Source organism: Dermacentor variabilis, chromosome 3, assembly GCF_050947875.1.
Source record: "Dermacentor variabilis isolate Ectoservices chromosome 3, ASM5094787v1, whole genome shotgun sequence".
Lineage (NCBI taxonomy): Eukaryota > Metazoa > Arthropoda > Arachnida > Ixodida > Ixodidae > Dermacentor > Dermacentor variabilis.
The window spans coordinates 167,649,615-167,666,732 of record NC_134570.1 but is presented as its reverse complement, the minus strand read 5'-3'; the positions used below and the strand labels follow the sequence as shown (position 1 = coordinate 167,666,732).

Below are 17,118 nucleotides of genomic sequence, written 5' to 3'. Positions count from 1 at the left end.
CGTTCGCTACGCACCTCGAGCTCCTGTCAGCAGTCCTGGACGTCTTTCGTCGAGCCGGTCTGCAACTCAACGCATTGAAGTGCCAATTCGGCCGTCGCCAGATTACCATCCTTGGTCATCTCGTTGACGCAAACTGAGTGCAACTGGACCAAGGCAAGATCCATACTGTTACTCACATCCCTGTTCCGAAGTTTGTCAAGGATGTGCGCAGCTTCATCGGCCTTTGTTCGTACTTCTGCCGTTTCTGGAAAAATTGCGCGGCCATAGCACGACCACTAACCGAGCTTTTGGAAAAAGGACGTCCCTTTCCAGTGGGGCGTTAACGAGGCCTCTGCATTCCCGCATCTAATCGACCTTCTCACAAACGCCTCCCGTTCCGGCCTATTTCGATCCTTCTGCGCCTACCGAAGTCCGTTCTGATGCCAGCGGTCACCGAATTGGCGCATTACTGGCACAATGCCAGGGCGGCAAAGAACCTGTTATCGCCTACGCCAGCAGGCTCCTCTCATCCACGGAGCGCAACTATTCCACCACTGAGCGTGAGTGCCTGGCCTTAGTTTTGGCGATTGCGAAATTTCGTCCATACTTATATGGCCGAACCTTTTCCGTTGTCACAGACCATCGCGCGCTGTGCTGGTTATGCTCACTGAAAGATCCTACAGGAAGACTTGGTCGCTGGGCCTTACGCCTCCAACAATATTTGTATACTGCCACCTACAAATCTACAAAGGACGCTGACTGCCTGAATCGCTACTCTGTAGACAAGCCTGACGACGCCGACAGTAGTACCACCAACGGCATTTTCTCTGTGTCTGCCTTCGCTAACATCAGCGATGAGCAGTACCGAGACCTATCGCAGCGAGCACTCATCGAGGATCTGCGCTCTACACCTACCGACGCATCCGTTCGCCTATATGTGCTCGAGGGTGGCATTCTGTACCGAAGGAACTTCCTCCCTGGCGGATCTGATCTTCTTGTCGTGACAAAACATCTACGACAGACTGTGCTCTTTGAGGTGCATGACGCACCCACTGCAGGACCTCTTGGGGTAACCCGCACGTACGATCGCGTTCGCGACCACTTCTATTGACCTGGGCTCGCCGGCTCTCTCCGACGCTACGTTGCTGCCTGTGATCTGTGCCAGCGTCGGAAAACACCTCAGGTTCTACCTGCCGGTCATCTCCAGCCGATCACCGTCCCTGTGGATCCGTTCTTTCGTGTTGGATTAGAACTCCTCGGTCCCTTTCCCACAACATCCTCTGGGAACAAATGGGTAGCCATCGTAACTAATTACGACATCCGATGCTTTATCACGCGGGCTCTCCCTACCAGTTGCGCCACTGACGTCGCGGACTTTCTCTTGCGTGACATTATCTTACTTCACTGCGCCCCGCGACAGCTGATTACTGACCGTGGTCGTAACTTCCTCTCGAAAGTTATCCCCGACGTTGTGCGTTCCTGCTCCCCTCAACACAAAGCTGACTACCTCATACCTCCTCAAACAAATGGCCTGACAGAGCGGTTAAACCGTACTCTTACCGATGTGCTGTCCAAGTACGTTTCCAAGGACCACCACGACTGGGACATTGCCCTTCCTTAGTCACATTTCGGTATAATTCATCCCGGCACGACACCGCCGGATTTTCTCCATTTTGTCTACTGCACTGTCGCTAACCAACCTTGCCTCTTGACATTGCACTTCGTCCTGCTGCGATCTCAACAAGCGACTATGCGCGTGATGCCATCGCCCTCGCCGACCATGCACGCCAGCTTGCCCATGCTCGGCTGACGGCCTCGCAAACCACTCAGCAGCGTCAGTACAACGCCCGCCACCCTGGCGTACAATTTTCGCCCGGTGCGCTCGTGCTCCTTTGGTCGCCCTCTCAACACGTCGGACTTTCAGAAAAGCTCCTTTCCCGATACACAGCGCCCTACCGCGTGATGCGCCAGGTGACGCCTGTGACGTTCGACGTTGCTCCTATGAGTTCAACCTCGTCCTCTACTCTGGCATCTAGTGATGTCGTGCACGTCAGTAGGCTCAAGGCCGAGTACACTGCTTGCGAGTCCGGCCTTTATTCGCTCCGGGAGGGCGCTTTTGCCGCCGAGGGTAGCGCTACGGAACAGTGTTTACAATGACGAAGAGGCGAGCAGTGAGAAGACAACGACAATTAGAGGCTAGCGCGGGCTGTTGCCTCTTAGCCAAGTGCGGCGTATTCCCTTGCAAATATACTTGTATATAGCTTTTCGTTTGCGTCTTGCTGCGTATGAATATCTACTGGATAACTGGATTCAGCCGGTCGCTGGCGCTGTAGCGAAGGTATAGACGTGCCGGCCTGCACGCCATTCATAGCGAGATTGAGCAATCAAGCGCCGGCAAAGCAGCTGGTTAAGGCGCGTTTCCAGTGAAACATTATCGGCACGCGGGCGAGCGCCGCTCGACGCCGGCTGCGTCGAAGCGCGTTGGCCGCGTACGGTTACGTTGGCGGCGCCAGTGCATCTAACCGTCCGGGGATCTATAAACGCTGTTGTTCTCACCCACTTAACATAACGTGTGCGCACTCTTACGTTACGTCTGACTATATTTAGCCCTTTGATTCTCGCCTAGTCACATGGTGCCTGGGCGGCTAGGCTCCGATTGAGGGCAGTTGCGACGCCTCTCCGCAGCTGATCACGTGGAGTTACATCACCACTGCCGCACTTGCACTCCGGCGGCTCAATGTCATAGCGAAGCGATGAATGACGTTGCCAGACATGCGTAGTAGAGCCTTCGCTCTAAAGCAACGGACACATATCTCATCAAGGAGGAGATACATTGCAAAGAGGATGACGAAAGGATACCCTATCCACCCGGCATGGGACCTTCAACGTCCGCTTCTGAAACTACCGAACTTTGTCTTGCCGGTACAGGCTCGACATCTGCCACTATAATCATTGCCTCGGCACGCGTGCGAATTGTTGGGAGTATACAGTTCCTAATTTTAAAGCAAGAAACGGCCTACATTACCAGCCAACTTGGAAACATGCATACGAATGGCTTCTGTATGACGCGTCTGTGGAAAAGGTATTTGCTGAGACCAGTGGCACTATTGTGAGATGAACATTTTTCTTGCAAATACTTCCGGAAATAATTAGTTGTACAGGCAAGATATTGAGCCTGAATGGCTCAACCTTCACCGCAGTATGATCATAGACATAGCAAGGCAGTGCAATGCAACCTTGAAAACATTTTAGGATTTTGCAGAGAGGTTTCGGGGCGGTAATTGTGAAGAGGTGCAAAATCTTTTGCCCGAGATGGCTAAGCATCTCATAATTGCTTTGACTATCGCAGTCACTACATGCACATGTGAGAGATAATTTTCATGCCTCCGTCGTGTCAAAACAAACCAGAGATCAACAATGAGACAAGCGCGGTGAAATCACATAAAAGTTATTCATGGGCACAAAAGGCTCACCCACTAAAATTGACTTACCCATGAGGTACGATGTCACAGAGGAGATAGTCTTAGCCCAGGAAGCCGCCTCATGGTTGATGCCAAATTTTCCCATGAACAGTACATAGAAAACACCGACATTTGTCTGTGGCAGCGCGTACAGACAACTCAAGCAAGCTGCCAGTAAGGGCACCATCCAGCAACGGTCTTTTAAGCAAGGTGCGGAGTGGGCACGAGATTCGGAAGCAACCAGGCGCGTAGACATCATGCTGCAGAGATACATGAGGCGACACCAATTACATAACGCAAATGATGGCAGAAAATAATACTGCAGGTCCGTTTTGTGCCCATGAGCACTCTTAACATTTCTTTGAATAGGGCCGTTGTGTTCAAGCAACCTCTCGGTTACTGTGTAAATATGACTAGGCAGCATACATATGTAATCCACCATTTAACACAGAAGCCTTCGCAGTGTACCTGTGCCAAGGGAACCTAAAACATTTTCCCGCCAAGCAGGTAATTGCCATGAAAATGAGTGAATCATTGCGTCTTAGCCGCCAATCAATCGCACAATTTGCTTTGGGGATGCCTCCTTAAACCACGATTGCATTCAGTTTTATGAAGTTGCTTCTACATGTAAAAAAAGAAAAGCTATACGAGCATTCACATGCTAATACGCCTAAAAACACTCTCCTTACTGACTCTATTTTGCTTCTGCCAAAATATTCGGCCACATCATGGGTTCAATGCCGGAATACTATGTGTTATCTGAAACACTACGACAAGATCACGATGATAAAATCCCTCTTGAGGTTTTTCAATTAAAAACTGGCCACTCGCTGTGGTGTTCCAAGTTTTTTTAGTTGTATGTCTGTTTTTTTATTGCGATAGCAAACATATGGCCACTCCAGTCGTATTCTTGCCGTCGCCGTGATCTTCCGTACCAACTTCAAGTGAAACAACACAGTTGCTGCGCACCGTATGCTGTATGTGCGAGTGAAAGCTCGAGAGGGTGAGCCGACGATCGCGGCTCAATTGCGCCGGCGCAAGGGAGGAAAACGTGGAGGAAGGGGCCTTCTTCCGTCGCGCGCAAGGAACCGGGATGAAGATAGACAGGGGGGGGGGGGGGGGGTGGACGTTGTAATTGCTGGGCGAATGCTGGGGCCGCGCGTAGTCGCGCGGCTGTTATTTTGGAAGTGATCTGCTTTGGGGACACAGTCTAGGTGCACCGACGGCTCGTAGCTTTGCGTGTGCTGGGTTCTCGACGCTAGTTTGCGTTGAAGCGATAGACAGCGCGAAGGTCACTTCGCTCGCTCCAGCTGCGGCGCTTTGACAGCAGCGACCGTCCGTGGTCATCGAGTATGGTGTGTTTGTGTTTCTCTGTGCGCATTGACACGATCTCTGTTAATTCAGCTGTTAAGTGAGTGCTTACAAGTTTATACAGCCTATAAAGCTGCAATCCTTACTTCGTACAGCAGTCTACTAATTCACTAGCGGAACAGATGCTTCGCCTATTGGAGGAAACTGCAACTTTCTTATGGGCTCTAGTGACCGTTCCGCAACTGTTGAAGGCAAAGCATCAATTAGCGGAGATGTAGCAGTTTCTATTTCTGCTTGATACTGCTAGCTTTATTTGAGAATGTCGAATGTAAATAACGCCACCTAACTCGATAACGTGCATGCTAAATTTTTGTTTTTAGCGAATACTGCTATAGAGCGCGTGTCAACACATCGGCGTGAAATGGAGTGCTGCTGTTTTTAGAATAATTAAGCATTCTAAATAGTTCTCGCAATAACGTGTTCTTCGAAACGTTGCACTTTTTCAGAACCAGGCATCCGAAGACCGTGCCCTCATGGTGTACATAATAGAAAGGCTCATTTCAATAGTTTTGTGAATGAACAATGTGGGAAGTTTCGAGGTTCTATAGATTCTATAGGTTAACACCTCTACCATCAGCGTGTACCGGCATTATCAAGAGCCTTGTAATTAGTTGGCGATTGCTACGGTATTGCTATTACTACCGTCCAGATTTGAACATCAAAATTAAATAAAGGGCGCTATCATGTAAAACTATTCCAAACTTTTCTATTCCATTTCGGCAATCAGCCCACCACAATTAGTCAAAAACTTTTTTAAACCACCTCAACTTAGCCACCCCCACATCGCCTGTCACGCGACGTCACGAAAACTTCGACAGCTCTTACATCTTATATGACGCGTACGCACTTATTATGCATCATTGAACTGAACAAAAAAATTGTTATTTCTGATTCGACGTCTTTTATCCATTAACCCTCGGCTATTGGTCAAATTTCTTCCGGCTGCATTCTCTTCACATGCCTGTCACGTGACAGGAGATGGGAATAAAAACATATTGGAATAGTTCTACGCTACAGGGCCCCAAAAACCGAGCAAGGCCGCGAGTTGGGCTAGATTATCCAAGTTCATGTTCACGAGATCGTGAGACGAACCAAAAGTGTAGAATTTGGTTTGCATTCAGGTGGGCGTCAAGATCTGATCAACACAAACTATACACCCCGTTTCTCGGCTGCTAGGTAGCCTACGCATAACAGTGCGTCTTCTTGCATGTACATTTCGTTTCCGGATATAGACAAGCTGCAAAATACAATTACGTCTGCACGTGACAAGCTCTCTTCTTGGTTCAGTAATTACTACGCAGACTTCAGCCACCTCTATAAGTTCGCCGCAGAGCAGCACATTACTTGCAGGCAGTACTCACAAGTTTCAAAGCAGGCCGTACGAAAAAGCGCGATGGACACGGCCGCTGCACAGCAACGGCAGGTGCACGGGCAGGAAGCAAACTCACAACGAATGCTTTTTCCTCCACGCAGCATAGGGAGCTCGCACGGGAATCAAGTGTAGCTCGCACTGGCAGTTCATGACGGCGGCGCAAACGTTGGCCCAATGGCGTTTATCTTTTTAACTGCGCGTCAGGTCGACGCTATACAGCTGCGGCTTCCTTGTGCCGAGGTCAGTAGTAACTCAACGAGCAGTACGAAACGAAGCAGAATTTCTCGCATACTAGCGGTAGCGAGCAACTATGTTGAACTGTGCCGCGTATCAGAGCAAGATAACGGCTCTTTATCTATGTCATTTACTCTACGTACAGGTTTTAGTGAATTATTAGAAATCTGTATGGATGCCTCACAAGCGCATCCCAAAAACGTAGAGGATCTAGAAGCGTCACCGGCACTTTCCGCTAGCGCTCTAACAGGACAAAAATGGACCAAGCATGGGTTTAATTGGTGGCAGGCTGTCATCTCCAGGTTGAAATACCTGTCAAATTCTGCCGGTCAGGTTGGTGCACTAAGACATGAGCAGATGCTACGCATCTTTATCTCTTGCTTTACTGTCATAGAAGTTGCCCCCGAGTATGGCATTGTCAAGAGATGGTTCCACGCGATCAGACTCACTTATCGGTTTCACAGAACGCAAGCTGCGAGTTTTCTGTTAAAGGGCGCCTGAAACGGTTCGCAGAAATTTTGTAGACGCGTAGGGTGCAACTAAAGTTAATGATTCGCGCCACAATTTGTGTAAATCCTCTCATATTAAGAGAGCAACGGACGAGTACAAGTTGCCCTCCTCCATATAGTCGTGCATTTTCTCTTGAACTCGTTCGCCGAGTGTTCGTGGCAAAGCTCCGCGTTCACTGGCTCTACGTCATGGCGGTACTTCGTGTCGTCGACTTGCGGTTCTTGAGGAGCGAGCGCGCGAAGCCGCTCCAAACTCTCCGCCAGCAGCTCGGCAGTCGCTACCCAAGGAGAGTGCGTTGCGAGCATTCCGTCGCAGCGCCGAACCTGACTAGTATTACCGTAACCACACGCGAGCTGGGCGTTTCGACGGCTGGTTCGAGGCATAAACTCAAGCTGATGAAGTAACCTTAGCGTACGTACGGGAGCGGCCTGATCGGTCTGCACGATTCAGCAACCTGTTGGCGCAGAGCTTAACCAGCCAGACAAAGCGCTAATATTGTTCTAACCGAATGTAAAACATTTTAGACATTTAAACAACAACGTCCTGGGAAACAAATTACGCCAGCCACAAAGAAGAATGCATTTCATTACTGCTCCTATGTGGTTGAGCTCTGTGCCACAACGTGGCTGCACCATGCGGACCATTCACATTTGCGCTTCTGTTCGTGCCGTGAAACAGCACGATCAAGCGGCGAGGCCCTGTCCCCTTGCGCTTGCGTTTACCCGAATACAGAATTCGCGAAACGCTATTGCGATAGTAATCCTGCGGTGTAAAGTGACGGCCGCAAACGCGCAAATCTGGGCGCCGATCGGATAGCGGCAGTCCAATGCGCTGCAGCCAGTCCGCTCGTCTGCTGACTTGCAGAGGGACACGATATCGCAGCTTGACATATTACCAGTCCCCACGTTTGCCGCCCACAACGCAACAAAGTCGAATCATGGCTCTCGTGAAAAGACTGAGACCGACTCTGGCCGCAGAGCTCTCGGCAAAATGGAGCATGTTGTAACACAAGCAGACGATGCTTCTGTGTGCCGGAATTGCTTAAGTGTAGTGAGAAATTGTCCTTGTGCATCCTCTTTTTGTTAGTTCCTTCTTGTACAAACAAATGAACCAACCTTCCTACTATTTCGAACAACATTTGTTCACCATATAGTTGGTACGATAATTTATCACGGGCCCTGGGCAGCCAATCGGATAGCTCACCGTACTAATGTCATTGGGGCAAATGACGTCAAATAGGAAGGGGCGGCTTAAAATTCAGCCGAGCGATGTTCTGCGATCCGCAGAGATGCACATTTTTAAAACCTTATAATAAATTACACGCTTTACGCGGAGCACTTAGATGCGTCGATTAAGGATCAGAAGGACCTACTGTAACCAGTCGGTACGTTTGTACAATATCTTCAAAATTGTTTCAGGGCCCCTTTTTTGCAAGCACCTCGCGCGCAACACAGGCTCATCTTATGCGGAGACCAAAGCTAGCCTGAGGCTGTGCGCGTCCTCAGCGGGTCGGAAAGCCATATAGAAGTGTTCTTAACAAAAACGTTAAACCCTGCGGGCATAACTTGTCCCAAAAGAATAACCATGCATCTTCTGTCAGCTTGCTATTCTTTGTTGAAAACTACGCAGTCACTATTTTGCTCCCAATAAGGCAATATCACGGTAAGAACCAGCATGCCGTTTGCTACCTTACAGTACAGGCCGCATGGCATTTAAAAAAAAACGACTCGCTAGGTAAAAGAGGTATATTGCTTACGGAAAAAATAAGACACAGATGCAATAAGCTTCTTTCTTACAGCGAAGCTGTCTGTGGCTACGATCCCGATATTTCTTTGTGACGTAACGTCGACAAAATATATCATCTATGGCTCATACCTCCATATTTTGTGTGGTTGTTTGTATTGTTCATGTTTGGATGAAATTTTTTTGTCCATCACTGTCAATTTCGTTTAGTTCCTTTAGTTTTACAGCATTTTCTCCTTGCTATTGTATAGTTTCTTCGTTAGATTGATGCCACTCCTAACTGAACAAGTATATCTTGTTTTGTATTCTCCATTACTTACTTTCTTTCATGTTTCCTTATATATGATATTAATGTGGTGCTCCTCATTACTTTATAAAAAGCATATTTATAAATAACAGGAGTTCCCGATAAAGTCATTGACTATGGGACCTCCTTCTGTATATTATTGTTTTTATAACTTGTTCTCTATAAGGAATAAGTCAATTTTAATTTCAATATGCAATGGCTCATACCCCCGTAACGCAGAGCCTACAGGCACCTAATAAAGTGAAGCGACCCCTGCGTACAATCCTTGGAATCGCGCATACAACATAAATAGAAGCATACGTTTCAATAAAGAACAAGGTCAAAACAAGCATGGAATCCTCGTACCTGATCGTAAGGGCTCCAGCGGCCGGAGCGCGTAGTGCGTGTAAAGTTCTACATGCTACACGAAGGACGTATAGCTCCCCCCCATACGTTTACCGGTTCATATTGCTGTTGCGCAAGCTGCAGCGCCGATGGCAGGTTTGCTGTAGCGTACGAAGCAGGGAGTGGTGCAACTACACTTCCGCAGGCAAAAAAAAAGAGAGACAGCTTAGCAACTGATGCGTGCTCTGACAGTGATATGCGAAGGCCGCGCATAGCAGGAGCACCTGAAGCTCAGCGTGCATGCGAGGCGCGGCAAATTTCTCTTCTCTCAGGTCCACTTCTTATAGGTGCACAACGTAGCGGCGCTAGACAAATCGCGGTCCGTCGAGCCATCTTAAGCCAATAGGTAAAGTACAAGTGAATGTTAGGCCGCGAATAATTTCAACCTATGTGGCAATGGGTACGTGTTCTAGTTGGAATTTACAGCTTTGCTATTCAACCACCCCCACAGCGTGCACTAGAGACAGGCTTTCTTTAGAGTGGTGCTTGGATTAGCATTAGAAAATATTCCATTAGTTTCTGTGACTTATAGCAAAGATATTCGCACCACTCTCGACGACGTGAGCGCGTAGGAGAGACCTCCCGTTCTGCAATGCCTGCTTCGGACTATTCCCGGGCCATCGTGATCAGTGTGTCCGACCATGACACCGCGAGGTTCTATCTAAAAGGCTGCTTATTAAAGCCATCGGCTGTCCAGCATAAGCAGCTCCCCCGTATGGTTGTCTGTGGTCTGCATTCGTTTTCAGTGTTGAGACAACACGGAAATTGACGATTTGAGCCCACCTGTATTAAAAATCTGGATATCTTTGTTCAGCATTTGCCCCTGAAAGGCCAGTGGGAGCAAGCGGATAAATGAACTAGTGTACACAAGTGAGACAGGAACAAGAAAGTGCGTAGTCAACATAAAAATTGACGGTACCACTTGGTCATTCTCAGTTAAAATGACGGCGAGTATACATGCACCATTACGATGTAGATTGGTCGCTGTGGTTAGCTGTATCATGAGAGCATCTAGAGCGTTAGTCACGTTGCCATTGTAGCAGTTCATATGACGTGTTATCGCACAAACGCAGGCCATATCTGAACCAGCCAACTAGCGTAATCCCTTACATGGCTTTCCTTCTTTCTCTAGCATCAGTGCCCCCTTTTGAGAAGCTAAATGTCGCACATGCTCTTCCCTTTTGTTGAGAATTACCATCCCTGCACTGTACCCGCAATTAAACATACAAGGGGCTATCTCGAAATGGACCTGCGCCACCCATTCTTTAACCTCACGTTACAGTGAGACAATTCTAATTATTGTTACAAAATCGCCATCTGCCAAAGCGCAAGCTCTAAGAAATATATTAGATGAACGGTAACGACAAAGTAAACGTGCTCACTTCTAAATCAACTATTAATTTTATAGGTTTACTCTGCATAAGTGGCACATCCTCTCACGGCTCACGCAAGGATCCCTTTGTACAAAAAGAAAATTATCTCTCTCCCAAATATTTCGTGAATTCTCGTGGGATCGCAACGAGTCGCAGTTTTATTTCAAACACACTGAGAGAAACAAACTTCAATACTTAGAGAAAAAAAGCAGAGGTTGCGTGTACAGTGTTAGCTTAGTCTGCAATTTTACGCTCGGGAAGTGGTTTGGGGGAAACGCAAAGACAGGGTACTATGATAAAGGACGCCGCTCGGAGAAAGGTGATGGGTTTGAGTCTCAGAATGAAGAACTAAAGGCTGCAGACACACGACGCATTCGCCAAAAAAGGAGCACTACATCACAGGGACAGTCATGGAAGCTCCGACATAACACTTTACTTCAACGGACACCAAGTTCGCCAACCGGAACATGGACACCTCCAAATGATGTGGGTCCCAATAAACAACGATGGCGCAGCAAGCACACGACTGCAACAGGTGAAGCAGCAATGGAAGCCAATTGTTAACCTGATGAAGAGGCTAGCCAAACCACAACGTATGCTCTGGAACAGAGGTTGAGCGACGGCTTACGATAGATTTTGTCATCGTCACGATAAGGTACGGAGCCCCAAATTACGTCCATACAGCTTTCAACTACAAGCACCTTGACAAGTTTGACAACACGAATATGAGGACAATTACTAGCCTACGAATACACGCAAAAAACAGGATGGCTTTTTGAAGGAAACTAGTTAAACTCGGGAAACTGGTTAAAACTCCCAAAATAATATCGAGGCTAAGAAACACGTGGTATGGTCGCCGATTGATATCTCAATGGCGTAGCACGAAGCAGCGCGTGGCAGAGCTGGACACCCTCCTTCCACCTTGGCATCAAGTAAGAGATACAGAACACAGACCGATCTTAACGAATACCAAAGGAGAAGGCAGGGTGCACCGACAACAGAGTATTAGACGCAAGAAAAGTTTCAAGGAACAAAAATATACACTGACGATGCCCTACAATACAAGCACGGTTCAGACAAAATGCGCATGGTTCCCTCTTATTACACATAAAACGGACAAGCAGAAGCTGTAAGTCACAGTGGCAATGCTCACTGGACAGTCAAAGAGCTTGGAGTACAAGCCATCGAATAACTCATCCAAAATCCACGATACACATCTACATTTACAGTAACGACTGAACCGACTGAACTCCCGGTCCTATGCGACTACCACAGAACGCCGTATAAAACAAGTCTGTCGCTGCCTGCAGCATAACAGACGTGTGCGCAGTATCCTAAACTGAGTACCAGAATACATTATGGGGGAGCTCCAAACCGGGCAACCCATGAGGATACCGGCGAGAAAATTAGAGAAGACTGTCAAAGCAGCCTTGAAGTGAGCACACCATTGCTCGACCGCACCTATAACTCCCCTTCATCTATCGCTGTACGAGACCACCAGACTGCTCTAATACGGGAGTCCACTCGTAGCCAGCATCTTTCCTCACATTCCCACTCGCCGTCCTAGAACAACCCAGGCTCTCATCCACAAGGAGAAGCTAATGCGTTCAACACACCAAATGTTTTGAACAAGTCGATGGGAACAAAATTTGGGTGCCTCAATCGCCCTGTGATCAATGTCGCACTCAAACATCTGATCTGGTTCACTCCTGCCACAGCCAGCATCAGGGACAAGCGCTCCCGACCTCTAAGGGTGGCGTCATACGATCACAGGGTCGCAGCGCAGCGAGACGCCATCAGAAGAATGAAAGGTTTGCTTGCCTTCGCTAAACACGCGGGCATTCTTCCTTTCCGCTGATCCCTTACCCCATCTTAGGCCACAGGCTATCGTTTCTAATGAATGTTTCAACTTAATTCAAACATAGATTTTCGTACCATATTAACCCGAGAGAACTGTGGCGCTAGTGCCTACAGGAACCCCAGGCAGGGCTATTCAGCCAGCATTGGAATTATAATAGACAAGTATATCGTAGTTCACTCTATAAGGAATGATGCGCCGCAGATGCATTTGCATAAGCTTGCTCATGTGGTTTAAAGGGCTTTGCTTCTTCGCAAACTCACATTTTCAACAGAGTACGGTGTATGAAATATTGAAATGAAGATTAATGAAGTTGTCCAATGGCAGAGTTCCAACAGAGCACGTTTCGCACATAAGCCTGATTTTGAAACTATTACGCCACGGATGCATGCTTTGACAAAGGCATCAAACCATTCCTCGCGGGAGAGCCAGGCCGTTGAGACGCTTGGCACTGACATCCGTGGTTGCACTAGAAAAGACGAACCTATCAAAAACAACACGACTGCATCACGACACTATGGACACCCCCGAAAATTTAAACAATACATCATCGTCATCATATTCACGTCCACAACAGGACGAAGGCCTCTCCCTGCGATCTGCAATTACCCCTCTCCTGCGCCAACCGACTCCAAATAGCACCAGCAAATTTCCAAATTTCGTGACTCCATCTAGTCTTCTGCCGTCCTCTACTGCGCTTCCCTTCTCTTGGTACCCGTTCTGTTACCCTAATAGTCCAACGGTTATCGAGTCTGCGCATTACTTGACCTGCCGAGCGCCTTCTTTTCTCTTAATGTCTATTAGAATATCGTCTATGCCCGTTTGCTCTCTTATCCAAACTGCTATCTTTCTGTCTCCTAAAGTTATGGCTAGCATTTTTCGTTCCATCGCTCTTTGCGCTGTCCTTAACTTGTTCTCAAGCTTCTGTGTCAGCCTCCAAGTCTCTGCGCCGTATGTCAGCACCAGTAAAATGCACTGATTGTACACTGTCCTTTTCAAAGATAGCGGTAAGCTCCTATTTAAAAGCTCACGATGTCTGCCGTATGCGATCCAACCAATTTTTATTCTTCTGTGAATTTCCTGCTCATGGTCCGGGTTCCCTGTGATTATTTCACTGAGGTGAACGTACTCCTCCACAGAATATATATATATATATATATATATATATATATATATATATATATATATATGCGTGCGTCAAATTTAGCCACAAAACCACACTTCATAGATAAAAACACGCAAGATTGTTCAGCTCTTCACACCAAGAATGCTTTGCTTGATTTAGATTCCGACTTATGTCTGCTGGTTGTTTTTGTTTTGTATTGCAATAGTAATTATAAGGAAACTCCAGACGTATATTTGCCATCGTCCTGTTGTTCAGTATAAAATTCAAGAACGATAACGCCGTTGCAGCGCACCGTAAACTGTATGTACGAGTGAAAGCACGCGAGGGCAGCTGAGAACCGCGGCTAAATCTGGCACGCGGGAGGGTGGAATATTGAGAGAAAAGGCGCCGTCTTCCATCGCTCGAATTCCGTGGAGGGAGGGAAGGAACGGGCGCCGTTGTGCTTTGGCAGCAACTGCGTGTTTCGCGACAAGGCGCAAGGGGAACTGGCAGTCTTGGCTCAATTTAGCGCGCGAAAGGGACGAAAGCGGGAAGGTAATGCTGAAAGGAGAGGGGCGGCTTCGTATGCTGCAGCAAGTGCGTATTTTACGCAGACACGCGCGCCGTATCTTGAAAGCGATTTACAGAAGGCTCATACATTTGTGCGTGCTGTGTTCTCGCCGTTGAGTTTGCGATGAAGCGATAGAGAGCACGAACGTGACTTCGCTCGCTGCTGCTGCCGCGCTTGCTCATGCCTGCGCTTTGACAGCGAGTGACGCGTTCATCCAGTGGTATGTGCTCATGTTTACCTCTGCGCGTTGACACCATTCTTGCAAATTCATTTAGTAAAATGTTTTAAGGTTTAAACGGGCGATAAAACTACTATACTTACTTCGTACTGATGTCTACTAAATTGCTATCGTAATCGACGCTTAGCTTTACTGGCGAAACTGTGACTTAGTTTTTTAATTATGTGTCGTTGTGACACGGCGTAATTCTTCATCATCACGAGAACGTTACATTTTACTAACATTCGCGCACAGTGTGACATAAACTGTGTATAGTATTCACTTTTTCTGCAGGATGCCTGGACGTTAAAGTAAAAGAAGGTTGGCGGTGCATCAATCCTTTCTACATTACTGGTGAGTTCAATAATCTTGGAAATCGAGCTGATGACTAGCACGTAGTTGTTGATAGTTTTATACAGTGATTAATCGGCGTGAAAAACGCCATTGAAGTGCACCACTTAAGCAGTGTTACACATCCAGCTACCCAAGTTGGCGTGCAAACGAATGATTGAAGAGTGGCACATGCCCAGTCGCACATATCCAGCGTTCCAAGTTGGTCAGAAGGTTGGTTTGTCAGTACATCAGTCCGATGCTTTACCCATTTGGCCATAGAATACCAAGCGACCGAAGTCTTCGGGAAAGGGGTTGAGTGCCGACATACATAGGTAAAGGGATACCGCAAAATGGGTGTAGTTCGCGAAGAATGCTTATAGCATTAAACTTTCCAGCAGATCCCATCTGGCGATAGACGCCGAAGTCAATGTGATTATCATTGAAGCAATGTAACGACACATCGTACTGGTGACGCTATAATTTGCATGCTAGCCGGGCTCCTCTCTCGCGCTTCAAACAGCTCTCGTTGAAGTCGGCACCTGGCGGAGATTCCATTGCGCAGACGGCTGGAGAAATGTTCAAGAATTGTTTTGCCACTGAAGAGCACCATATTGGCACTGGCACGTAACAAATTCCTAAAGTTGGCGTCAAAAAGGTACATTGCAGAACGGCTCGTACCTAGTGGCACATACCCAGTCACCCAAGCTGCCATCGAATACTGAGCACGCTGCGTCTCCAGCGAAGAAATTTAAATAATTTTCGCCACTGAAAAGCGGCGCGTACTAAGGGACACGTGGTCACCCAAGCTGGCGTGAAAGAGGCTCAATGAAAAGCTGCACGTACTGAGTTGTAATCACTCACTGACCAAAGTTGGCTTCAAAGAGCTTCGTGGAAGAGCGATGCATGCTCAGTGACGCATCATCAGTCATCCAAGTAAGCGCCAAAGAGAGAGAGAGAGAGAGAGAGAGAAAATATTTGTCGGCGTCAAATGAATTCATTGAGTTGCGGTAACTACACAAGGTCAATACCGAGTTCCGATTCCCCAGTTACCTCTGTTGGCATGTAAGAGACTGGTTGAAGGAATGAATGAATATGTGATCTTTCGTGGCGCAAAGGCCAGGTACGACCAAAGAACGCCATGCGAGTGTTAGTGATTTCGCAATGGAATGATGTGTTCTGTGAAGTTGATGTGACTTGGCTGTAAAATGGGCCTAGATATAATCGCTTAAAGTGCGTAATTTCTACGTGTAATGGCGATGACAATTGACGTGTGCTATGAGCCTTAAAGTACATTGTGAAAAATGACATAGTATGCAAAACATGTCAGATGCAAAGGTTGGCCACAGTACTAAGGCGTCACCAGAACACTTGAGACACAAGGGCCTGGAGGCCTGTGCTATAGAATACTCCTATCGCAGCGGCATCCTCTTAATAGAGGAAGCTCTACGAATGTATGGCACTAATAACATGTAGGACTATTTCGTTCAAGAAACTGAGGACTGCTATGGTGTTAAAAAGCGGTTCATTGCCACAAGACATAGCCGGGTGACGTGGGATGCAATACCGGTATGCCAGAGGAAAATGTTTCTTTCTCTCAGCTTCGGCCTCCCGAAACACGAGCAGGACATGGAGGACGGACAGCCTCTCCCCGCATCTACCACAGGGGAGGGGGGGGGGTTCATTCCCAGTAAGTAGAAAATCATAGATGGCAAATGCATGTCCTAATCGAAGACAACAGAATAGGACATGCATTCGGCGTGACTTTATTGCGGAGGGCCAGACACCTAAGAGCTTATTATTTGTTTCCGCGTCACACAAGCGTTGCCAGTGGTTCCGCAGTTTCCTTCCTAAGAGAGGCTTCAGATCAGTAGCAGGGACCGCAGCAGTAAGAGTAGCTTGTAATGAAATTCACCTGGCCATTTCGTCTGCTAGAACATTACCCTCGATGCCTCTATCGCCAGGTATCCAGCATATAATAATATGCTGGCTAGATATGTACGCTCTACAGAGAACGGAGTAGAGCTCAATACGTACAGGGTTTTGGTGGTTACAGAGTGACTTCAGACATTTTACGATGCTAAGAGAGCCTCTAGATATGACTGTTTTTCGAAGTTTTAATTTCGTTATATGCTTCACAGCCGACAATAGTGCATAGGTTTCTGCCGTAAATATACTAGCTTCCGGGTGCAGTGCGCCGGAATCTGAGAAAGATGGGCCGATGGCTGCGTTAGAAACCCCTGGATCTGATTTGGAAGCGTCCGTGTAAAATTCAATGCAAGAGAACTGATACTAGAGCTCTA

The 17,118-nt window shown here is 47.6% G+C and overlaps 1 protein-coding gene across 1 annotated transcript in view; it reads right to left on the bottom strand.

Moving 5' to 3' along the window:
- Window positions 1–6,304, bottom strand: part of LOC142576505 (monocarboxylate transporter 14-like) — a 54,989-nt gene extending 48,685 nt beyond the window's left edge. Inside the window, exons 1-2 of the mRNA XM_075686660.1 lie at window positions 6,173–6,304; window positions 3,471–3,700 (exon numbers count right to left, since the gene is read on the bottom strand). Coding sequence (XP_075542775.1) covers window positions 3,471–3,699 — 229 coding nt within the window. The 5' untranslated portion in view covers window position 3,700; window positions 6,173–6,304. The remainder of the gene's footprint in view (window positions 1–3,470; window positions 3,701–6,172) is intronic.
- Between the last annotated feature and the right edge of the window lie 10,814 nt (window positions 6,305–17,118).